The 27,110-nt window shown below is 38.3% G+C and overlaps 1 protein-coding gene across 1 annotated transcript in view; it reads right to left on the bottom strand.

The window, feature by feature from the left end:
- The window catches only part of STX17 (syntaxin 17), a 54,757-nt gene that overhangs the window by 23,007 nt on the left and 4,640 nt on the right, over nt 1-27,110 (bottom strand). The window contains exon 2 of the mRNA XM_006886877.1: nt 15,971-16,036. Coding sequence (XP_006886939.1) covers nt 15,971-16,036 — 66 coding nt within the window. The remainder of the gene's footprint in view (nt 1-15,970; nt 16,037-27,110) is intronic.

Raw genomic sequence — 27,110 nt, 5'->3', positions numbered from 1 at the left:
ATTGATGGCATACTGATTGACCCAAGGAATTAGAGGTATAAATTATCCTAAAATGAACCCACCCTTGCATGAACTGCAGCTTGGATTCCAGTCTTTTCAGTAGTCTATAAAAGTTTGGAAAAAATTCTGGAATTGTATGAAGACAAACCTGAAAAGTTAGTGTATGTAGACACTTAGAAAAAGCAGATGCAAATCATCATAGAGGAAGAGAAAATCACTCTTAAGAGTCAAAGGATTTCTGTAAATAATTTTTCAAGTATATTGTGCCAAGATTCAATGAAAGATAATCAAGTATATGAGGACATACACTATACAAAGAAATAGCAAAAACCAACATACAACAGAAAAGAGACACCTGATATGGTGTTGTCAAATATTGTCCATAAAACGATGAAAGAAAATGATCATGCCTTTCTGGAGCTCATCACAGTTATAAAACAATGCTAGGAAGAGCGGCACTTTGAGGAAATGAATTTCATAGAGAGTGCATCAATATGCCGTTGAACTGTGGTGTTGGAGCAGAGCAGTGAACATCCCACAGACTGCCAAAAGAACAACTTTATCTTGGAGAGGGTGCAGCCAGAGTGCTCTTTGGAGACAAGGATGATGAGGCTTCACTTCACATACTTCACGCATGTTGCTTGGAGGGGGGCTATTCCTTGGACAGTGACATGATACCTGGAAGGGAGGAAGGTCTGTGAAGGAGAGGAAGATCCTCAACCAGGTGGACTGCCATGGTGACTGCCACAATGGGTTCTAGTGTGTCAGGAAGTGTGATGATGACACAGAAAAGGACAGGGCTCAGATATTTGTTCATAGGGTCACTACTGAGTGTATTTGACTCAGTGCTACCTAGCAACAACATAGAGAAAGCAGTTGTTTGATGCCATAGCAGAAATTATAGTGTGATAGGAATAATTAGAAAGAATTTTTTTTTAAAAAAAGATGTAATTTCTAAAAAGCAAAATTCAGACAATATAAAAACAAGTTAGTCTCATAAGGAAGGAGACATCTTGAAAAAAAAATTCCATTTGTCAGGTGTGTGAAAGGAGAGGCAATACCCAATAAAGGCTGGTTAGACATTGTAATTAATTCATTACATTAATCAATGGCAATGCATGTTATAAAACCAAATGTCTATGAATGATTGTAGGAAAATCAATATGATTTGTAAACCTGCTCTCAAATTAAAAAAAGGAATAAATGAAAAATGAAAAAAATCCAATTTAGTTACATAAGGTGTGCCACAATCAATACAGAATTTTAAGACTTCTTAAAAAAAAAAAAAAAAGAAAAAAAGAAAGGCATGTGACGATAGATGAATACAAAAAGTGGTGTGAAACAAGGAGAATCATGTAAGAAAAGTAAGCGTCCAGAATGCGCGGAGGCTGGTGAAAATGTTAAGAACAATAAAAAAGAATTTTTAAAAAATACATGTAGCGCAAAACGAACAAGAAAGAAGGTTCAGGCCGACTGCTTGGGGCAGATGGTATAATGTTAACAGATGATGCAGAGAAAGCAGAGCTACTCAACTCCTATTTTGATTCTGCAAAAAATATTAAGAAGAAATATTAAAAATAGAAAGGGGCATAAGAAACATGCTTAAAGGAAATCTGGAAGATATCTCACTATAAGAAACTAGATGGATAGCTTCAAAAGGAGGCGAGATTGGAGCTGTCCCTGAAAGATTATATTGGGAAAACAGAGCATACCAAAAACAAAGAATAGAATGGGCAAAGTTAGAGAGCAGGGTACAAATCTGCTAAATACACTTCATCAATTTTAAGATGTCAATTTTAAATTTTTTCCCCCTACATTTTAACATCTCTAAAATTTGGATGCTTCTTAAAATAGGTGCTAAGAAAGCATTATGTCACAGTTAATTGGCAGTACTTTTTCTTCCTTAAAGTAAACACAAAATAATGAATGGTATGTGATCCAGCTGACGGTTTCTCAGATTTCGTTTTTTCATTGTACTGAAATTCTACTGTACTACCCATGCAATGCAGTTAAGCATCCTAACTCCTAATTAACTAGTTCAGAAATATTTCAAAGACAAAATATAAGTTACAAGTACCCCTGAAGCTCACAGAACAATTTACTTGCAAACAGAATTCATTTTGGAATCTACTTTTCTATCTTCTCTCCCATCTTCTACCTGACCTTGCTTCTCTTTTCCCCCTAGGTTTCTTTTCTCCTAATTTTCTTTAACTATTCTTGCTTTTCTATTCTTCTCATTTCACCTCTTTCTATTGTTTCTCCTACTTAAACTATTTTTTTAAAGGAAAGTAGATAGCATTTTTTTAAAAAAAGGATAGCTCAAGCATTGCTCCAAGCAAGTAAACTCTGGAAAGTCTCATTTTACTTCTCTCAGCCTCATAGGTGGTATTCTATGTCTGTATCTGTGCTACCAAAAGAACTGGGCTAGATCCTCTGCCAAGCAGTACCTTTGCAAATGAGGTCTGAAACCTACTGAATCAGAAAGTATAGGGTGAGACTAGGAAATCTGTGTTCTCAACAGTTTCCATGTGCTAGAAGAAAGGCTAGTTGGAACAAATTGTTTTAAAAACCAAGATAAGGTCTTTAAGTGAATTACAGTAGCAACAACCTTACAGCAGTAACAATTTCCAGTCCTTACACCTGATTTAAAAACTCGATCACAAGATTCTGCTTTTTTTTTCATTTTCAACTTTTATTCTTAAAATTATGAATCGAAACTGCAAAGGCAAACTTACGGAGCCACTTCTGAACGAAAGGGAAATTTTGGAAAGTCCACAAGAACACATACTTGGCGAGGAATCTTGTTAAACTGTGGTTGTTCAGCAGGTTACATGCATCCCTGCATTTTCTCAGTAAGTTCTTCCTTCTATTTACCTTGCTCTTTTCCAACTTGTCGAGACTTGGCTTTACACTCAAGAAAGTACTTCCCATCTATATCCAGTTTCACCTGGTGACAACCACCCTGCTTGGGTGAATGCCTACACGCACAGTTGTACCAGGAGCCGTCACACTGCCCTCTTACCATGTAGATGACACACTTCTTTTTGTCCACCTGGACGACCTTGCCAATTTGCTGACCTCTGTGGGGTCCTTGGACCACCTGGACCTCATTGTCCTTGAGGATGGGCAGGCACAGAGAGCATGTTGTACTTCTGCCACAGCTCGTTGGTGCGTCGGGGGGACGTGACCTTCTTGTGCATGTGCAAGGGGGCACTGAAGGGGCACTGGTGGTTCTTGTTGTGGTTCAAGGTCACAAAAGGGTTGAACTTCATGCTGACAATCAGGAATCTGGCAGCAACAGACTCTCCAAGTGCCCACAAGATTCTTCTTAATTTAAAGTTTTCTTTTCCCAAAGTTGTTGTTAGTAGGTAAGTCAAGTACAACTCATAGTGACTTAGTGAACAACAGATCTGAACCCTGCCCTCTCCTGTGCCATCCTCATCACCTCTGACACACTCTACCCACTGCTGCAGTCACTGTGTCAGTCCATCTTGCTGGGGGTCTTGGCTCTCTTTCAATGACCTTCTGCCTTTCTAAACATGACGTCCCATTCCAAGGAACAGTCTCTACTAGCAGCAGGCTCAAAATATGTAATATGAAACTTCACCACCCTTGCCTCCAAGGAACACTCACACTACACTTTTTTCCAAGACATATCTGTTTGTTCTTTTGGCAGTTCACAGGATATTCAGTACTCTCCTCCAGCGCCACAACTAAACGGCATCAATTCTTCTGTCATCTGTATTCATTTCCCAGCTCTCAGATGCACAAGTGATTGAAAAGACAACGGCCTGAATCAGGTGTACCTCAGTCTTCAAATTCTCCAAAATACTGAAGAGCAATGATGTCAGCTTGAAGATTATTCCCAAGAAGACTCTTATTATATTGCAGATTCACACATAGTAATAACTAATGTCATCAAACCATTTGAATAGAGATTGAATAACTATCTAATATGCCAACTTTCACTAAAAACACAATAATTTTTTTAAGAAAGGAAAAAACACATTATAATAGATGGACTTCCATCTGAGGCAACGGAGTTGTAAGAATAGAACACTGGAATGCCAGAGAAGAAAGTCTGCACAGAAGGAGAAAACGGAAGATGTGCTGAGAGCTCCCTCTCCAGTACTTAGCAGAGAAGTGATTGGAGCAGGTGTGTAAAGAAACTATCCAAGCCCAGGAGAGGAACTACCTGGAAAACAATAAGAAAGAGGGTCAGCATTTACTCAGAGCTAAACTAGAACAATTCTTAATTCATGTGGTACATAAGAACATTTGGAAATGTTTCGCCTCAGTTGTTGTTACTCTTATTTGCCCCTGTATCAACTACAACTCATAGCGACCTGATGAACAATGGCTCAGAAACATACCCTATCTTGAGTCAGTCTCACTATCTCTAACACACTTGACCCCGTTGCCAGTCACTGTGTCAATCTATCTCATTCAGGGTCTTCCTCCCTGGTGCTGACCCTCTACACTTCCAAGCATAATGTGCTTCCTTGATAAATGGCCTCTCCTAACAATATGCCCCAGGTATATAAGACGGAGTTTCAAAACCCTTGCCTCCAAGGAGCAACCTGGTTTCACCTTCTCCAAGTCAGACCTGTTTGTTCACTTGGCAGTCCTTGGCATATTCAATACTCTTCTCTAGCACCACAGCTCAAAGGCATCGATGCTTCTTTGATCATCCTTATTCACTGTCCTGTTCTAAGATGCATAGCAAGAAGTTAAGAATACCATGTCCTAAACCAGGTACACTTTAGCCTGTAGACTGATGTCATTGCTCTTTAGTATCTGGGAGAGGTACTTGATAGCAGATTTCCACAGTGCAACATGTCTTTTTATTTCCTGACTGCTGGTGCTAAAGGTGTTGATTTTGGATCCAAGCAAGTTGAAATTGTTAATAACCTCAATCTTTTCTCCATCTATCATGAAGTTGCCTACTGGCCTGATGGTGAAGATCTTTGTTTTCATGACTGAGAATGCCTCAATCAATCAATGCATCTTGTTGAGACACCTCAGTAGAGAAGAAAATTAGCCCCAGATTGAGCATTGTTAAGGCTGAGTCTAAAAAAAATAATAAAAGGACTCAAAGTATTGAACCATTTCAGATATCTATATTCAGAACAATCTCAAGATTTAAGAAAACATAAAAATACCCAGCAATCAGTGAGGCAGAGATCATCCAATTAAAGATCAGTAGGAAAATACGACCCATTACAAAAATAACAGATCAACTGAAACCAAGCTAGAATTAACACAAATAGTATAACTTGCAAGATCTCTGGAAGTATCATGCTAGGCTGCTAACCAAAAAGTTGGTAGTATACCAACCTTTCCACTAGAGAAAGATATAGCAGTGAGTTTCTATAAAGAGTTACAGTGTGAGAAATCCAAAAAGATAATATGTCTATGTCTTCTTACTGGGTCACTATGAGTTGGAATTGGCTTGACAGTGATGAGTTTTGTTTGTATTAGAGATTAGCACAGAATAATATGGAAAGTTATTATATCTAATGTGTTAATATTCTCTGCTTCTGAAAACCTGCTGGAGGATCAGCTATAGATTGTTTTGCTCTTCACAGCACACACCACCACCATGTGTTCATGAAGATAGGTAGAGATATGTTGTCATATTGTTATGTGCCATCGAGTCAACTCCAACTTGTAGCGACCTTATGTACAACAGCTCTGAACCCTGCTCTATCTTGAGCCAATTTCATCATTTTTTACATACCTTATTTCCTGACTGCTGGTACCAAGAGTGTTAAAGGTGAATCCTAGTAACATGAAGTTGTTGACAATCTGTATGCTGAGCAAATTATTTAAGAAGCTGAACTCTATGAAAATAATGAGGCATCAGGATCAGAGGAAGTCTCATCAATAACCTGTAGTGCAGATCACACAACCACACTTGCTGAAATTGAGGAGGACTTGAAACACTTAGTTGCAGAAGAACAAGGAATGCAGCCTTCAGTATGGATTGCATCTCAGTGTCAAGAAAACAAAGATTCTTACCGTTTGACCAATAGGCAACGTCATGATGGATGGAGAGGAGATTGAAAACTTTAGTCTCTAGACTGACATTATCGCTCTTCAGTACTCTGGAGAGTACTCTCCAGGTCACTGACAAGCTTTTCCCAATGCAATTTATCATACAAGTAATAAAAAGGACTCAGATAAAAACTACAATGTGTGAGATGAAAAAATCACAATGGATAGATTAACAGCAGATTAAATATTGCTGAAAATAAGATTTAAGAAGAAAATATGCCAAATTCAGAAAATTTTAATAAATACAAGTTAGAGCAATGGTTCTATTCCAGGGAAGTTTTATAAAGTATATCAGCTCAGAATTTCATAAGGTTTCTCCCACTATCTCCTGTTTATAACAAAATTCAGTAGCAATTGCCAGAGGCAGAATTATGTTCCCCCAAAATATCTGTCAACTTGGCTAGGCCATGATTCCCAGTAAACTGTAATTATCCTATGTGTTGTAGAGTTTAACCTCTATGATATTAATGCAACTATTCAAGCTATGGTCCTTTGAATTACTAGTTATGCATAATAGATTAGGCTAACAGAAGAAGAATCGATGGCTTTGAGTTGTGGTGCTGAAGAATATGGAACATTCCATGAGTGGTGAAAAGAACAAACAAATACATGTTGGAGAAAGTGCAACCAGTGTACTCCTTAGAGGCAAAGACAGTGACATTTCATCTCACATACTTTGGGGGTGTTGTTAATAGGGGCCAGTCCTTAGAAAAAGACAACATTCTTGGAAAGGTGGCGCATCAGAGAAAAAGCACAAAGTGAACTGAATGAACAAAGTGAGCCTGTAACAACGGGCTCAAGAAGATTAAAGACGATAAGAATGTCACAGATTAGGACAAGGTTCAGCTCTGTCATTCTTGGGTCACTATGAGTTGTCCTCCATGGCACCTAACAACAACATTCTTCATAATGTGATCTGAGATGAATTAGCCAATCAATGGTAAGAGGATTAAGGTGAGATGCACCATCTTTAACTAGATTAATGCTCAACCTGATGAAAGAGGAGTTTCCTTGCGGCGTTGTCTACTATAATTTTTATCTCACAAGAAATAAAAAGAAAGAAATGAGCAGAGAGAGATATCTCAGTATCACCAGGACAGAAGAGCTAGCATATGTTTCAGACCATGTCCTTGTGCTGTGGAACTCCTTCATTTAAGGAAAGGCCAGACACCAGAGATCTGCAAGGAGCGCTAAACCTCTAGACATTGAAGGAGATGAGGACCTTCCTCCAGAATCTTAGAGACAGAAAGCATTCCTCTACAGCTGGCACACTACTGCCTTCCTAAAACATGACAAAAGTAATTTGTGTTTGTTAAAGCCCTTCATTTGATATCTCTTTTACAGGAGCATTAGATAACTAAACCAACTATTTATGATTTCCACCCTTATTTTAGAAATATTTCTAAATTTCTATGTAAAGAATAAAACATACAGTCATATAAATACACACACACACAATAATCTATACTGGCGATATCTAGAAAAAGTAATTATTCTGAGTTAATTGAAAAATTGTAAAAAATTGCTAATTATGTATTTAATGATTAAAAGAAGAGTGGCTATGCATATATTTGCCTTTGTTCAATATTGATTTAAGGATTCTTAATGTGTTTTTACAACATGTAATTTTGAGAGCAAATTGTGTACAGCAGAAAACATTTGGTATCATAATAATTAATCTGATTTCTTTACAAACACGGAACATAAGTCCCCTGGTAAACATTTAAACAGCCTCGAGTAAACACATTCTAGACATCATATAATTTATTATTAAGGGCTCCAGGGTTGCACCATTTAATTAAAATAAATCTGGATTTTTCTTGTACTTACCTAACTACTCAGGTATTAATAAGGCAAGTGTAATAACTTTACACTTACTATTTCAACATAGAAGATACCAAAAGAAATGTGTACCTTAAGAAATATTGACAAGATCAACAGCAAGACTAAAAATTAAAAAGAAAAAGGTCTCCATCCATGTGTTCAGCAAATATCAAATGAGCATATCTCATAAAGATATTAAGGGCACTCTGGTGGCTTAGTGGTAAGGAGTTACACTACCAACTCAAAGGCACATAGTTTAAATTTACCACTTGCTCCATGGAAGAAAAAGAACCAATCCTCTTCCGTGTGATTTACTTCCTCTGAAAACCCACTGAGTGCGTTCCAGCTTGATGGTACATAACAACATTAAGACATTAAGAGTACCTTTTATCAACCTGAGTTTAAAAAGCACTTCCATCCAGGCCACTCGTGGCCCTCGCCTTTTGCCCTTTCGCCCAGGTTCAGCATCTATTGTTTCTCCTTTCAAATATGTGATTGAACTAGCTCTTTCCATATGAAAGAATTCTCCTTATTTAAATAAAATAATTAAAAAAATTAAAACTGTACATGCTTTCTAAAAAGAAAAAAAGCACTTCCAGACCATTTTTTTAAAAAGAATAATTTTGGAATTGTGGTCAGTAGGGGTGGATGAGTGCCAAAGCAATAAGCTATATAAGCTGCCTGAGTCAATCTTAGAAATCTAATGTGAAGGGAAAGACACCAAATCGCAGAAGACTTTCCAGACAATGATGGCATTTTTATGAAGCTCAAATAAAAACAAAGCTATACAATATATTATTAAAACCATAGAAATTAGATCAAATTATTGATTTAAAAAGTGAAGAGAATGCGAGTCCAAAAGTCAAGACAGTGGTTACTTCTGAAGGACACAAATGGATGGCATGACAAGGAATACGTATGTAGATAATTTAAGTACTGGAATGGTTTGAGCAAGGTGGCAAGTTCACTAGTATTAACTATATTTTCTAACTTAGTATTGTTATTGCTGTTGTTATTGATAGGTGCCACCCAGTCGAGTACAACTCACAGCGACCCTGTGAACAACAGATCTGAACCGTGTCCTATCCTGTGCCATCCTCATCATCTCTGACATCCTTGAGCCCATTGTCAGAGTCACTGTCAATCCATCCCATCTCGTTGAGGATCTCCTTATCTTTCACTGACCTTCCATCTTTCCAAGCACGATGTCCCTTTCCAAGAACAGTCTCTCCTAACAATACGCCCAAAATATGAGACCAACTTTTTCCACCTTTGCCTCTCAGGAGCCCTCTGGCTGCACTTTCTCCAAGATATAAGTTTGACTTTTTGGCAGTTCACGGGATATTCGGTACTCTCCTCCAACATCAAAGGAATCAATTCTTCTTCTATCGTTCTTATTGTCTAGCTCAGATGCATAGCAAGTGACTGAAAAGACTATGGCTTGAATCAGATGCACCTTAGTCTTCTCTTTAAATAGACATAAGTGTTCTTCTAGGCTTTGGAGAGGCTCCTGGCAGTGGACTGTCCCAATGTAATATGTCTCCTGATCTCTTATCTGCTGGTACCAAAGGTACTGATTATGGATCCATGGAAAAGGACATTGTTGACAACTTCAATCTTTTCTCCAGCAAACATGATGTTGCTTATGGGGCCAGTGATCAAGATTTTTGCCTTCTTGCCATTGAGATCAATCCATATTGAAGGCTGTAATGCTTGATCACCCACAGTAATCACTTTAGATCCCGCTTGCTTTCAGCAAGTAAGGTGGTGTATTTGTATTCAACAATTTTAATAGGTATGGAGAAATTATACATGCTCTCATGCACACCTTTCCCATTTTTAAACCATGCAGTGTTCCATTGCTCTGCTCCGACAACAGTTTCTTGGTCTTAGTATAAGTTTCACATGAGTACAATCAAGTGTTCTGGGAGGATTCCTATTCTTCTCAATGTTAGCCATAGCTTGTGATCTGCACAAATGCTTTTGCATAGCTAACAGAAGAACAAACAGACATTCTTTTGGCATTCTCTGCTTTCAGCCAAGATCCATCTGAATCAACACTGATATCCCTGGTGCAATAGCCTCTTCTAAGCCCAGCGTGAACTTCTGGTAGTTCTATTTCAATGTACTTTTCTAGCCTTTTTGGGTAATCTTCATCAATATTTTGCTTGCAATATGATATCAATGATACGATTAGATAATTTCCACATTCAATTGGCTCTCCATTCTTAGAAATGGGAAGAAATCTCACTAAGAACAGTTGGCCATCTGTCAAAAAAATGTATCGTTTCCTATCTTTCACATTTCTTGGCACAGACTACTGAGTCTGTCCAGGGATGCATCTTCTACATGAAACATGTCAATCTGTATCCCAACAATTCCTAGGGACTTATTTTTTGCCAATATCATCAAGGCAGCTTGAACATCTTTGCTACCACCACTGGCTCTTTATCATATGTGACTTCTTGATACATTTCATTGATGACCAATTCTTTTGGGGTACAATGACTCTATGCATTCTCAACATCTTTTTATGCTTCCTGGATCATTCAAGATTTTGCCCATAGCATCTCTGAGTATTGTAACTCAAGGTTTGAATTTGTTTTACTTTATAGCTTTTTTAAAACTTATTCTACTTTACAGCTTACATACATACTTAACGTATTATTTTGTATGTATGAAATACTATTATTTACAAAGATAAAAAATTCACAATAATAGGCATAAAAAGAGCTTAAAGAAACACAAAAAATCAAAGAATATATCTTACTATATGAATCTAATAATAATGACTATAAAAAATCTGTAACTATTCATGAAATGAAATTGTCCAAAAATAAATAGCACAAGCTAGTAGATTAAAAAAAACAAACCCTTTTGTCATTAAACCAATTTCCACTAGCAAGAATAAGCCTATTCACAAATTCATGGCAGACGTGAATAAAATTTGGATATAACCCTTGATCAATCCCCCTATTTTAGTGGCTTACATATATCTTTTGTGCCAGATGGAGATCAATAATTTAAACATACCAATTGGCAGCATCAGGATGAATGGTGAAGAGACTGAGATTGTACACAGCTTTAGTTTGCTTGGCTCCATAGTCAACAGTCTTGGCACCAGCAGCCAGGAAATTAAAAGGCGCATTGCCATGGGAAAGTCTGCTGTTAGGGACCTCTCCAAAGTGCTGAAGAGCAATGGTGTCTCTCTGGAGACTAAGGTGCGTCTGATACAGGCCATGGTCTTCGCAATCACTTGTTATGCATCAGAGAGTTGGACAATGACCAAGGAGGATAGAAGGAGAATTGATGCCTTTGAGCTGTGGTGCTGGAGAAGAGTACTGAGAATACCATGGACTGCTAGAAAAACAAACAGATTTGTCCTGGAAAGGGTTAAACCGGGTGGCTCCTTGGAGGCAAGTATTCTGAGGCTCCGTCTAACATACTTTGGACATGTTGTGAGGAGAGACTGGTCCTTAGAGAGGGACATCATGCTTGGGAGAGTGGAGGGACAGTGCAGGAGAGGAAGGCCCTCTATGAGGTGGACTGATTCAGTGACTGGGATAATTGGGATGAGAGTGTCAGAAACAGTGCAATTGGCACAGGACAGAGTGGAGTTTAGGGCTGTTGTACATAGGGTCACTATGAGTCGCAAGCGACTCGACGGCACATAACAACAACAACAACATGTTTAAAAATCAGTAAATAAACATCTGATCATAATTTGTGTGAAAAAATGTGACTTTTATATGATTAAACAGTGATGACTCTAAGAAATCCAGTTCATAGTACTCTCAATGACATTAAAATGGGCAGTACAAAGTAATAAACACTGAAGCTTTCTAGGCATAAGGTACTCTGAAAATACATAAAGACATAATCTCTGTTCTTTAGGCTCATCGTCTAGTAGTTGTTGTTACATGCCGTCCAGGTGAATATGATTCATAGAGATCCTTTGAACACCAGATCTGAACCCTGTCCTATCCTGTATCATCCTCATCATTTCTGATATACTTGATCCCATTGCTGCAGTCACTGTGCTAATCCATCTCATAAAAAGTCTTCCTCTCTTTCACTGACTCTCTACCTTCCTAAGTATGATGTCTCTTTTCCAAGGAATGAAAATATGGAATTCTTCATGAGTTTACATGCTATCCTTGTACCAGGGCCATACTAATCTTCTCTGTATCGTTCCAATTTTAGTTCAAGTGCTTAGCAAGCAGTAAGATGCAACTGTTACAACTCTGCTTGCTGAAAGTGAAGGACATGAAGCACTTGCTGAAAAGATCAAACACTGTGTGATCAAATTCAGTGTGAATTATACCACAACAGAAAGAAAACACAAATCCTCACTATTGGACCAACAGTCTATGAGCAACATCATGATGGAGAAAAGACTGCAGTTGTCAAGGATTTCATTCTGTTTGGATCCACAATCAACACCTGTGGGAGCAGCAGTCAGTAAATCCAACACCATATTGCACTTGGTCAATCCCCTGCCAAACACCCCTTAAAAGTGCTGATGAGCAAGGACATCAGTTTAAAGACAAAGGAACCCTGGATCCCAGCAGGGTAGTTTCCATTGCTTCATAAGCATGGGGAAACTGGACAATGAACAAGGAAGGCTGAAAAAGAACTGATGTTTTTGAACTGTGATGTCAAGAAAGAATAATGAATATATACCATGGACTGCCAAAAGAACAAGCAAATTTGTCTTAGAAGAAGTGTAACTTGAGTATTAGAAGCAAAGGTAGAGGGACTTGGTCACATACTTTGGGCATATTACCAAGAGAGGCCAGAGGAGGATATCACACTTAGAAAAGTAGCTTAGTAAAAACTTCACCTCCTAGGCTTCTTGGGACCACTAACTTTACTCTATCCCAATCTATTGACTACACAATAGAGAATAATAACAACAAAAAAAAACCCCAAAAAGAAAGAAAGAAAGAATCGTGTGCAGAAACAGGCTCGACACTTAGAAACAACAGGCACAGACTAAAAGCAGGGAATTATGTGACAGCCCAGCAGCCTTCACTAAACTGCTTCTTTAAGTGTCTGCTGGCCTAGGAAAAGGATGAGCATTCTTCTTTAAAAAATGAAATTAAAGGGGAGCTCTGGTGGCCTACTGGCAAGGAGCTGCAACTACAATCCCAGAGGCGCACGGTTCGAATCCACCAAATGCTCTGCCAGGGAAGGAGGGACAATCTTCCCCTGTACCAGTCAGATCTGATTTGACGGTACACTCACACAAAAATAATAAAATTTAAAAAAATAAAATAAAAAAATTTTAAAAAAATGAAATTAAAATAATCTTCAGTTAGTTAAAGGTCCTTCTAATGAAAATGCCAGCTTTCCAAAATGCCTTTAAGTGAAACCACAAGGGGAAACCACTAGTGTTAGACAGCAACACACAAGCTCTTCTGTGCTTCAGAAGACAGAAGACACTATCGCATCCACAAAGTGCTGTGATAAAAAGAAAAGAAAGCACTTTTAGAGCTTAGAAAAAGTTCTTGAAAATGAAATGCTCTAACAGATACAAAGAATTCAGTAAAAAGATCTATAGAAAACGTTGCAGAAATCACCCAGAAAAAAGAAAATTAGATTATCAAAGAGTTCTAACATTCAGTAGAAGAGGAATGGGCATACTTTTTTTTTTTTTTAAGAAAGGGCCAGACAGTAAACAGTTTAGGCTTTGCGGGGCCATATGGTCTCTAGCAGCTATTCAAGTCTGTCACTTTAGTGTGTAACAGTAACCAAAGACAATATAGAAGTAAATGGGCAGATTTCGTTCCATTTTTTGATAGATGAGTTTCAAAAAGTGGAAAGAGAAAATACAAAGAAATAAACTATCAAATAAATAACTTAAGGCTATTTCCTTAAAAATAAAAATAAGGAACACAAATGTTTGTATCTGAAACAGTCCGGCACAATGTTATATCATTATAAAATTTCAAAATCTTAGAGACAAACAGAAAATCACAAAAGTTCCCAGAGGAAAAAAGCAATGACAGCAGTCGTAAGAGAAAGACTGAGAAAAACTAGAAAACCCTTAAAACGGAAATGATTCCCTCTAGCATTGTATACCTCGTGTAATTAGCAGTCACATGAAAGGGGAGAATAAAGGTGCTTTCCAGACACACAAGGACTTAAAAATTGACTCCCAACGTACTAAAAGAGCAGGCGATGTACTCCAACAAAATGATAGAGTTAAATAAAAAGGAGGAAGACATGTTCTCCATAAACAAGAGGTTTGAACACAGAGGAACAGTTAAGAGAATTTCACCACAGCAGCTGTACAACAAGCTGAGAGAGTAAGTTCACGTACTGCAACTAAAGGAAGAGAGTCTTCAAGAGCAAAGTCCTCAGGATATAGGATAAACATGATTTATCTAAACATATGCTATAAATATAATTGATATTATATAGCAGAGAAATGGAATAGTTTTTAGAAAATTAGCTACAAATACACAGAAGACCAGGCGATTTTAAAAACCCAACCAGGTAATTATTAACCTCAGATAAGCAGAGCTGTGCCATATTTCACAATTTGGTTTGGCAGGAAATAAGATTTTCATAATCAAAATAATTATATATTGATTACTACTTTAACCAAATATTGTAGTCTGTATGTATGTAATTATATAGAGGAAAGGAAAGCAGGAGATTACGGACAACTGAAATCTCTATCTACCTCAGCAAGAGGTGAACAGATAGGGCCCAGAACGGACTAATCCAGAAATACCAGTCTTTACAAGGGATTTAGGAATAAGGAAATAAATAGCATCCTAGAAAAATGGCCAGAATAGTTCACAAAAGTTTCTTCTAAGCAGGACTTGGAATAGAAAAGGGTAGGACACTTTTAGGCATTTTTTAACTGCATTGAGTTTTGAACCTTTGTAAAGATACTAATTTAAAATCTTTGATTGACAAAGAATATCTATAGCACATGTTATAACAGATCAGGATCTTCAAAATAAAAGCTCTTAGAAAAGACAGCAACATAACAGAATACATGCAAGAGCCAATTCATAAAAGAAATATGCCGATCCAAGGGTGTGTAGGTGTGTGTATGGGGGGATGTGTGTGTAGATACACACACATATATACCCCAAAAATCTTGCCCTTTAAAGCAACAATTAAAAAAAACAGCCAAATTAAAACAATAAAATAGAATTATTTTAACTTTCCAATTAGCAAAGTTGTTTGTTTGTTTTTTTAAATGGGTAATACGAGTATTGTTGATAAGGCTTCTGGGATATGCACCGACTATGAAAGTTGATGTATGATTTCTAGAGAAAGGCTGGGAACACAAACCAGAATCTTAAAAATACACATGACTGCACACCCATGTTTATCGCAGCTTTCACAACAGCAAGAAGTTGGAAACAACCTAAGTGCCCATCAACAAACGAATGGGCAGAGAAGCTGTGGTATATTCACACAATGGAATACTACACTGCATTGAAAAACAAGGAACTCATGCAATATTATTCAAAATGGGTGACCCTGGAGGACATTATGCTGAGTGAAGTATCTCAGTTACAAAAGGACAAATACTGCGTGGTGCCACTGTTGTAGAATAGGACTGACCTTGGGGTTGGGGGAGACTGAGAAAGATGGGGATAAATAATATATACTGAATTGAAACAGATGAGGGAGAAAACTGTTTAAAGGGATATGTTATTAGGTATTTTTGTCATGACAGGAATCCAGAGTGAAGGCTGCATAGTGGAGTGGACCCGGGGGGAGGGGGGGGATGTATTGTAAGACAATGAAAGAATTTTACTTTTCCAAGAGGGTAGTGTACTGGGGGGAGGGTTAGGTGGGGGAAAAAGTGCAACAATGTATGAATGGAAATCCAAAGTCTCTGTAAATTTTCATTGAAATTAATAATAAATCTTAAAAACAGACAAACAAAAATACACACGATGTTTTTCTCTATCAATTCCTATTTGAAACACATCCTTGAGGAAGCGTTACACACGTGATGCCGTTACATGGGTTTTCACTCTAGCACAGATGACTCAGTCTTTTTACACAGTCGTTTACTCAGTCTTTTTCACAGTGATTCTTTAGGAAAAATCCTCACCTGAACTGTACGTCCTGCATTGATATGCTCTTCGTGCAACTTGTCCCAGATTCTGCACCTCTGGTACTGCACAAAAGAAAGAGGAAAAGAATTTAATTCATCACTAAAGAAATTATTCCATTTATCAAGGAATTCTCACTCACCTATCCAAACTTAAAGTGAAAATAAAGAAGAAAGTGACCAACAGTGGCAGCTAACTTAGAGAAAAAAAGATATGGTTTCAAACTGTGACAAGAGACTTTTGGGGCATACAAAGATTCGTGTAACTAAGCCCAAAAGGAGAAGAGGAGGAGGGAGGAGTGGCGTCCACTTCCATAATAGCTTGCCTCCGGAAACCCTATGAACCTGGAGAGAGTATGAAAGGCACCCAAGCGTCAAGGACTCTCCTTCATAGGGTCGCTATGAGTCGCCTGCGACTCGATGGCACTTAACAACAACAACATCCTTCCATATGTAACTGGGAAGTCACATTGACTCACTACCATGAGTTAGAGCCAACTCACAGCTGACCCTCCAGGGCGTTTACCCTTAAGGATTGCCTTGATGCCTCAGGGTGAACTCTAGCTCAGGAAGTAACTGTAGGTGACCCCTAGCTGTCTCCTGTCTGCAGGGAACAAACAGCTCATTTTCTGTGATCTGTCACAAGAGAAATCTTAACTTATAAATCTGTAATTCCTTCAATTCCTGAACAAGGGTTTTCATATAATATTTGGTATAGTTTGGCTTCCCGTATTTCCCCCTTTTGTTTTTATCATAATCATGTTATCATCTAGACTAGCATCTTCTCTTCTTTGATTCATTCTTGCTTATTTTCATTCTCTCCATCCTTCATACACAAATAAAATAGATTAAACATAATAAACTCAAAGAAATACTTTCAAAAATCTCCTTATGATCAGAAGGATTCAGGTTGAATATTCTTTCTCCTTGAGAGCCATTGGTGGATTCGAACTGACAGAAGCACCACCTTTGTGTTAGCAGTACAACTACCCACAGACTATATCCCCAGAGCTCCCTAAATAGAAGGTGCACAAGGATAAAGCAATGCCAGGCAACATTCAACTACAACTGAACTGTTTCATAAGTTCCCTTTAACTAAAACCTGAGCTTCAAGAAGGCAGGGGGTTATGTCTGTTTCATTCATCACTACATTTCTAACAGTGACAGGTTTGGGTCAGGCGCAGAGCAGGCACAGTACAGTGAACTGCTTTTGTATGATTTTCTAGCTAGTCTTGTAACTCTCACAAAATGATTGGCTGAGAATGTGCAAATAGGGTATGTTAAACTCTCTTGCAGGAACTGGACAGTGACTATGCAAATAAGCTGCCTCTGACTTGCTAAGGGGATTGTTCAGCTTTGCCATCTCGCTGGGCTTAAAAAGAGCCAATTCAACCCCACAGAGGAGGGGAGAGCTCATTAATATTAAGAGATGCTGGAAGCAGAGCCTATACTTTCGTTCAGGGTCCCTATGCTGAGAATATCCTAGACTTAGGGGACTGAGCTATAACACTGGCCATGGCACACACATAAAACAACAACAACAACAAAACCACCAGCAGCAAGGGACCAGCAGACAGCTGCCATAGCTTACAACCCACAGAGTAAAGCAGCTTGGTGCCTTCAGGCACGAGATTTCTTGGCACAGTAAGGGGCCATCAGACACCTATCAGGAAAGCTAAAGAACAGTAACACTTGTTCAAACAAGGCCAGCAGCAGAGATCCCAGCAGAGACTGCCTACAGGCTTAGGAGGAGTTGAAGGCTCTTGGTTGGGAGCCGCTTGATTGGCAAGCTCTCTTTTGTCTCCTAAGTTCTTCCTGTCACTTCCAAGTTGATTCTGAGTTGTAACCTGTTAACTGACCTAACAAACTCTGTAATAATGAGTATGGTTCTGTGAGTTCTATGTGGCTACTGTACTGAATCCTCAAACCCAGCAGAGAAATAGAGAGTGCTGTAGGAAAGAGAGGTGGTGTCAGACCCAGAACAAAGGTTAGAGAGTGAAGGTGTGTCTGACTTCTGCTTCAGAGGAATCAGCCTAGAGCAGATGCTTATTAGTCTCCCTCGTCTTGATGTTAGAAGGCTACAGCAGGCAATCAACACATCTTTATTCTAGAAATGAATTCTTGCAGAAATCTTTATAGCGTCGTTATAATTATCCATCTTGACTTCTGTTTCTGGCAATGTAGCATGCAAAATAAACTGAAATCCTCCCTCTTGCTACTAAAGTCCCAGAAATAAACACTCTTTTTAAATACAAAGTTGTGCATGTAAGAACCTTGGGAAAATCCCCACAGAGAAAAAAAAAATTAAGTTGGAACAGAAAGCCAGAGCAGTAAACTTTAACAAATGCTGTAATTACCAATTACCCAGAGGAGGCTGAAGAATACTGTAGGTCTTGAATTTGCAATGCCACAAGAAGACAATGGTTGAAACCTTTGTCCTAAAAAAGTTGGGGAACTGAACTTCAACTTCCATGGATCCATGAAGGGCTACATGTTCAGAAAATGGGTGCACTAAAAATCACCTACCTATCCATATAGGGGATCAATAAGAAACCTTGTATGTCTTGGTCTGGGGTTTTGATCAAAATAATGAAGTCCCTTTTGAGTATTTTAACTCTCTTCATTGACTGGTGTAAGGAAGGTAACTGTGTTAGAGACAATAAGGTTGGCACAGGATAGAGCAGGTTTCAGAGCTATTGTACACAGGGTCACTATGAATCACAACCTACTCAATGGCACATAGCAACAACATCTTATAATGCATGCTACTTACAAGATTCAAAAGCCTCTAAGTTAAAAATGTTACTTTGAAAAGTTATCCCTGCATTAGTGCATAGGGCACTGTTGTCACTGTTGTTAGGTGCCATCAAGTTGAGTATGACTCATAGTGACCCCCTGAACAACAGACTTGAATCCTGTCCTATCCCTCGCCATCATCATCATCTTGAGCCCACTGCTGCAATCACCACGTCAATCCATCTCACTGGGACATCTCCTCTCTTTCACCAACCCTCCACTTTTCCAAGCATGATATCACTTTCCAAGGAGTAGCCTCTCCTAGCTACATGCTCAAAGTATGAGAGATGAAGCTTTGCTATCCTTGCCTCCAGGGAGCACTCTGGCTATACTTTTTCCAAGATATACCTATTAATTCTTTTGACAGTCCATGGGATAGTCAGTATTCTTCTCCAACACAACTCAAAGCCATCCATTATTATTCTTCTGTCATCCTTATTACCTACCTTACTATCAGCCTTATGTTTACCTCTTGGATGCATAGGAAGTAATGGAGAAGATAACCACCTGAATCAGGCACACTTTAGCCTTAGCCTTATTGCTCTTCAGTATTTTAAAAGTCCCTGACAATGGACTTGCCAAACTCCTATCTCCTGACTTCTGGTACCAAGGTGACTATGGATCTAAGTAAGATGAAATAATTGACAGTTTCAATTCCGTCTCCACTTATCATGATGTTGCCTTTTGGCCCAGTGGCAAGGATTTTTGTTTTCTTGATTTTGAGATGTAATCCACATTGAAGGCTGTAATCCCTTATCTTCTTACTTTAAAGTAAGCAAGATTGTGTAACCTGCATAATACATGTTGTTGATAAGTCTTCTTACTGTCCTGTTGCCACATTCCTCTTCATAGAGTCCAGCTTCACTAAATATTTGCTCAGCATACAGATTAAATAACTTTGGAGAAAAGATACAACACTGATGCACACCCTTCCTGATTTTAAACCACGCAGTGTTCCCTTGCTCTGATCAGACAACAGCTTTTTTGTCTAGGTATAGATTTCATATGGGCACATGTTATTGTTGTTATGTGCTGGCAAGCTGCCTGTGACTCACAGTGACCCTATGTTCATCAGCTCTGAAGCCTGCCCTATTCTGAGCCAGTCTCATTGACTCTGACACACCTATTCCCAATACCTCCATTTCATATGGAGTCTTCCTTTCCTGTGCTGTCTCTCCACCCTTCCAAGAATAATGTCCTTATCCAAGGACTGGTCCCTCCTGGCCACATACCTAAAGTATGTGAGACAGAGCTTCAAAATTGTAGTTTCTAGGAGAAATTTGGTTTTACCTGCTTCAAAACAGATTTATTTGTTTCCTTGGTAGTCCATGGTATGTCAAGACTCTTCTCCAACACCACAACTCAAAGGCATTGATTCTTCTTCTGTCATTCTTAGTCATTGTGCAACTCTCTGATGCACAGAAAGTAATTGCAAAGACCATAACCTGGATCAGGCACACCTTAAGTCAAGTCTAGTTTCTAGACTAGTCTCTAGACTGACATCATTGATTCTCAGTACTCTGGAGAGGTCCCTGACAGCAGATTTTCCCAGTGCAATTTGTCTTTTTATTTCCTGACTGATGGTGCCAAAAGTGTTGATTATAGAGCTGAGCAAGCTGTAATTATTAACAACCTCAATCTCTTCTCCATCTATCATAATGTTGCCAATTGGCCCAGTGATGAGAATCTTTATCTTCTTGTTGAGCTTCAACCCATATTGAAGACTATAGTTCTTGACCTTCTGCATTTCTTGACCTCCTTAGTTTCAGAAAACACGATGTGTCATCTGCATAACTCAGGTTGTTGATGAGTCTTCCTCCAATCCTGATGCCTTGTTCCTCCTCATAAAGCCCAGCCTCCCAAATGATCTGTTCTGCATACAGATTGAAAAGGTATGGAAACAGGACACATCCCTGACACACTCCTTTCCTGATTTTGAACCATGAAGTGTTTCCTTGCTCTGTTCTGAGGACTGCTTCCTGGTTTGAGTATAGGTTTAGTCAAGTTTTCTTGGATTCCCATTCAGCAGAAACAAATTCCAATACCATCTTGCTGGGATCTGGCCTTAAGTTAACTCTTTCAAACCATCACCTTTGCCATTAGTAATAAGTACAAATCATTTGCATCACCTAAGGACCTCTTCTTACCTTTAACATATAGTTCTCACAAATACAGCTCCACTAAATATGAGCTTACAACCTAAAATTATAAAACACCAGAGAAAACAACTCGCTATGAGCAAGTCAGTATAATATGAACTCCAATCAACTAGGTTGAATTTCAGATTACAGTATTGGAAAGGTACTTAAAAAATATACATATTTAAAATAATTTAAGACATAAATAAAGCATTTGAAATATAATTAAGAGCACTAAGATACTAACAGAAAACAAGAGCTATTTTCTTTATTTGTGAGGTACTAACAAGTCAACTCTAACCTGCAGCAACTCTGTGAACAACAGACCTAAGACTAATAGTGTTGGCCAAGCATATTAAATATACTATGAACTTACAAAAGAATGAATATATCTATTTTGGAAGAAGTGCAGCCAGAGTGCTCCTTAGAATCTATGGCGAACCTCACATAATTTTGGACATGTTATTGAGGGGGTCAGTCCCTGCAGAAAGACATCACACATGGTAAAGGAGAGGATCAGCACAAAAGATGACAGCTCTCAATGAAATGTAACGACATAGCAGCTGCAACAGTGGGCTGAAATACAGCAAAGACTGTGAGATAGCAAAGAATCAGATAGTATTTAGTTCTGCTGGACACTGGGTCACGATGGCACCTCACAACAATATCTTCCCATGTGACAGCCCTTTGTAAAAAGAGTGTGGATGGCATGAGTGCAACCAGGGCTGGTTTCTATTGACTCCACAAGGGTGAACAGCCCATGAGCAACATCCACAGCACAAAACCAACTCCCTTGTGGCCACACACCGCACACAGTCTGCACCTACTTGTGTCAATTTTAACACCAATCATCCCTCCCAGGTCTATTGATGCTCTATTATTGAGCCCACTAATCCACTGTAATGGCCATGCAGAACTCTCATGGTTATGGAGTTTTTTAGGGAAGTTAACAGGTCACAATTTCGGTTATAAACAGAATCCAATTCTTCATTGAGGATACTTCTCACGCACATCTGCAGTCTTTGACCTTCAGCCTCACAGCTTTAGGCCAGTGTTACAAAGCTCTCTTGGTCCTGCCAATTATGGTGTCTCCCCCTCAATCTTCACATAACTTAGGTGAGGCATTTGGCTTTGGCTCTATGAGGCCGCAGTCCAGGCCTGCTCGGTCTCACGTTGGCCTCTGGTTCTCCATTGTTGCTGCTGCTGTTCTGGTCTAGGTCCCAGTTGAACTTGGACAGGAATCTCTGGCTCCAAAAGATGAGTGTTACATTCTCTGCTTCTTTCTTGCTAGTAGTGACAGTCCAATATTCCGCCACTAAACCTACTGAATTTAAGCCTGGTAGGATGTTAACTAGCTAATGCCTTCATTAGAAGTCCATACACCTTATCTGCATGTTCTCATACAGCCATGTAGTGGAAGACAAAGCTATGGCTAGGAAAGCCGTTTCGACAATCAACCCATTTTTCCTAAACCCCTTCAGAAAGTTTATGACTGGTTATAGAACTAGCCTCCTCTTCAGATTACCAACATCTAAGTGCTTTGGCTGGTTTTTATTTGATAAAGTTATCAACTCTAACAAGGTCTAAAATGTGTTGGGTGGCTAGTCAAAAGGTTGACAATTTGAATCCATCAGCTACTCACTCCATGGGAGAAAGGTGGGTAGTTCCTCCTGTAGAGATTTAGAGCCTTGGAAACTGGAGAGAGAAGGTTGCTATGTGCTGGAACCGACTCAATGGCTGTGGGTTTAAGAAACTTTTCACTAACGTCATTCTTATCAATAGTAGTGTTGTTGTTGTTATGTGCTGTCAAGTTGTCTGTGACCCATAATGACCTTGCACTGGATATACATATTTTATCACATTATAATTCATTCCTTTTCCCCTTTATTTACTATTCCAGAATAATATCACTGAGTTACCCCTTTACATCTACAAATATCTTCATTATGATTCAGATTACTATACAATAATATTAGTTTTACTAAAAATAATTGCAATTTACTAACAATAATCCATAAAATAAATATTATGCAAATTTGAATTAAAAAATCACTATATAATGATCTGCTAGTTATATTACAATAATTTTTCATTGTTATGGAAATTGCATCACTGTAAACACTACCTATTATTAAAATTTAACAGCTAACTGACTTGCTAATAACCCATTTTCAAGTATCAACCTCACATGTAGGGTTTTTTGTTCTCTTTTTTTCCTTCTCTATAATATCAAGCTTCACAACACCGTATGAGGAAGATTTTAATTTTACCATTGGAGTTCTCTAAAGATCATGGACATTTATAGTAAATAAAATGGTGAATAGTAAGTTTATGAACCTTAACGTTTACACAGCCCACTGCTATGTAAAGACGGTGTCTTCACCTCTGACTGATGATGACATCAATCAGAGTATGTTCCATAGGGAGTAAATGAGCTGGTATCTGAACAATGATGTCTGAAAGGTACCAAATGATAGTGTATATTCTGTTACTATAAGCAGGAGAGAAAGTAAAACTATTTAACTCCATTTTCATTATATCTTTGTCTTTATTGAGGAGAATGGTCTTCAAAACACAGAAGTCTACAGTAAGCATAATTAAGAAGAAAATGAAAACTAAAAGAGGAGTAAGAGCAAAGTTAGACACTTTGAATGAGTTCAAGTCAACAGGCCCAGAGAAATTACACTTGAGTGAACCAAAAAATTGTGCAAATGTAGCCACAGAAGCATTCTGCTTATTTATAAGGAACTCAGAATTGGAAAAACTCTTCGAGACCAGCAAATATTGACCTAATTTTCACAAAAGAAAGCATATTTTAAACACTGCAGGCTGAAGATCTTAATGTAAATCTTTCGGAAAATCCTATAGTAGATAATTAGAGATGATTTGAGAATTAGAGACTTAGAGAAATGGTGGTAGTGTACCAGTATGTCCCATCCCTTTCCTGTCCAATATTTCCATGAATGACTTGAAAACAAAGAATGTACTATTATCACATTCACAGACCATATTAAATGGATGGAATAATTAATAGAGATGAAAGATCATAATTCCACATGATAAAAAGAAAATAAGCTTAACAATAATATTGAATTTGGTATTAAAGTTAAAAAGACAACTGCACAAGTACAAATAGGCATGACCTGGCTCAATAGCTTCAGTTCAAGTAAAAAGGTCCTACAGATTTTATTTAGTTGTGTGAAAAGTCAATAAAAAGAACCAGTAATATAAGTAGCTTCTAAAAAAACCAATACAATCTTAACTTCTATGCTTGCATACATGAGTCTGTTCTGTCTAAAAACAAGAAGTTTTTTTTAAAAAAATTCCATTCATTCACCATGCATTTATAAGGCACACACTACGCCAGGACACTATTAGAAGCTTCCTCACATGACTTGAGAGGCACATTACTGAACCACTTAACCTCCCATTTTACCTCCTTGTGATTTAGTGATGCTCTACTAAACAGAAGGCCTCACGTGTCTGGTGGTTTGAATCAACCAACCACTCCTCAAGAGAAAGATGAGCAGTCTCCTTCTGTTAAGATAAATGACCCCAGAAAGCCTATGGGGGCCATGGTGAGTCAGCGCACGCGTAACAGCCGTGAGTTGCCAAGTATGCTTTGAGGGTTAAATGACATGATATAAAGGAAATTGTAAACACTCAACTTGTACTTTTATAAAAAAGTATCTGGAAGAGCTGAACTACAGAAGCTTGGGACTCCTGAAAACCAAACATAGCTAAGGGCCGGAATCAGTCACTTTCTATCAAACCAGAAAAATCGAAGTGCGGAAATGGAATCTCTGAATAGCAGAGTTAGCCTGCTTTCCTCTCCACTGGTTATAAATTTATATCTCCCCTCACTCCACCTGCCCTTACACCTGCTACAAAAACCACCTCTGATACAATAAACACACCTTGACAGATAGAAAACATGGAGGATTTCTCTCTCCAGAAACTGGATAGCTAGTAAGACCTACAGACATTGATATCTACCATTAGATTCTTACCTATACACCTCTCCAGACCTCAAGGTCTCACTACCAACCTGCTACACAGCTACACATCTATCTACCTATCTACACACACACACACACACACACACACACACACAGCTTCCAAAAGCACTCAAAAATATCAAGTCGTCGATGTGCTTGTTTCGACAGCACATATACTAAAACTGGAACAATACAGAGAAGATTAGCATGGCCCCTGCACAAGGACAGCATACAAAAATATCAAGAGTCATCCAAGAAAACTTACAAAATGGTAAGTGAAGATGAAAACCTCTCTCTCTCTCTCTCATACACACATACAAAGAAGAAGAGAAAGAAGAAAAGAAACTAAGGAAAAACAAAAACAAGGAAACAGAAGAAAACATAAAAAGTGAAAACCACAGAGAGACGGTCTTTTACCCATAAAACAAGAACAGAATTCTCTTTAAAAAGAAAAGAAAAAGAGACCGATCAAGATAGATTGAGAGAAGAAAAAAAAAAAAGATTAGAAATGAAGACATGGTTCTGTTTATTCTGCCTTAACTGGAATGTGAACGTGCTTTGCTCTAACTGAGTAACCATCGTACACAGAAGACAGAAACCAGCTAAGGGGGGCAGAACAAGAGAAGAAGAGCCCGGGGAGCCCGGGCCTTTAAGGATTAAGGGGCTGCCCCTGCAGCTCTGGAGGGCCTCCATTACTACAAGCGGTAAAAAACAAAATCAGAACCAAAAAAACCCCAAAGTAACCCTCTCTGCCTTATTTAATATAATATTTGGGCGTTTTCTCTTATTTTGCCAAAGCCATCCATATACTTACTAATACTATACATGCTACAATCAATTTTCTCCTAAGTTGCCACAATACAAAGCAAAGGAAATTATATTCTAAACTTTCTACTTTGTCATTAGCTATACTTAGGTCTATCTTACATCAGCTAAGAAAGCTAAATGTTAACATTTCAACTTTTGGGATTATGTTTTAATCAAGTCTCTCATGTGTGATAAAACTGAATGCTGAGGGACCTATGGAATACAGTTGCAGGTGTCCACAGGACACTGCTCTCATTGTTTTTGGACGATGCAGAGTCACTCCATTAAGGCTTACTTTCAATTTCCCTTCAGTCTGACTTTGTACTTTTAAATTTATATTGGATGACTGATGGGCAACATAATAAATATTTTATCTTTCTACACCCTTCCCCCACAAATAATATGCCTTTTTTCAGAGTGAATCATCATCAGACACCTGGAGTCCAAAGTGAATTCTGAACTCTTTCGTCCAGTGTAAATACTAAAGCTTTTAAATGTGCCAATGCTTTTATGCTGCCATAGCATATCTATTAAAATATGCTATTCAACCTTATATAGATAAAAAGTCACTTTCATAATTAAACTAGAAACCCTACAGAATAGAGAATGACTAAGAATATGAAATTATAAATCAGTGATAGTTTTTCTGGCCTGAGACATAATCACTCATCTGTGTGCTTATCTATAAATATTTTGATGCACTGTCAAAAAAAAATCACAAAATGCTAAAAAAAATTTTTTTGGCAGAGCAAGAAGGATCAACATACCAAACTGTCCTCAAACCGTGTGCCTTTTGGATTGCAGTGCAGCTTCTTGCCATTAGGCCAGCTGAGCTCCCTTAGCTTCCTCAGTAGTTTTCTTATTAAAGTCTGATATTAACTTAATTAGTAATAGGTCTCTTCTATCCACTTCCAATTTTTCTCCCAGAATTCTGGCTTCTCCACTGATGACGATTGACTAGGTGGTACACACTGACTAGGTGGTACACACGTGGCTAGGATCTAGGGGTAGTGAGGTCAAACACTTTTCTTTAGATTAAATAAAAGAGAAATCTGTGACACATCATCAAAAGTGAAAAGAAGGCAATAAAGGAAAGGAACAGCAACAATAGCTCATAGTGTGCCTACTGCCGTCTTTCAGTATCAATTCATCTTAATTCTGGACTCCTTTGGAACCGAACACTTTGATATGACTTTGGGAATGAAACACACTTTATCAAACCTCCTACTCTTAGGACTAATAAAAAAAAAGCTGGCCAACAATTACATGAAGAAATGTTCAAAATCCCTAGCCCTGAGAGAGATGCAAATCAAGACAGCCATGAGATATCATCTCACTCCAGTAAGACTAGCAAAATTTAACAGAACAGCAAGCAACAAATGCTGACGAGGTTGTGGAGAG

This window comes from Elephantulus edwardii, unplaced genomic scaffold, assembly GCF_000299155.1.
Source record: "Elephantulus edwardii isolate Elephantulus edwardi_28Jun2011 unplaced genomic scaffold, EleEdw1.0 scaffold00052, whole genome shotgun sequence".
Taxonomy (NCBI): domain Eukaryota; kingdom Metazoa; phylum Chordata; class Mammalia; order Macroscelidea; family Macroscelididae; genus Elephantulus; species Elephantulus edwardii.
This window is presented reverse-complemented; position numbering and strand designations above follow the sequence as displayed.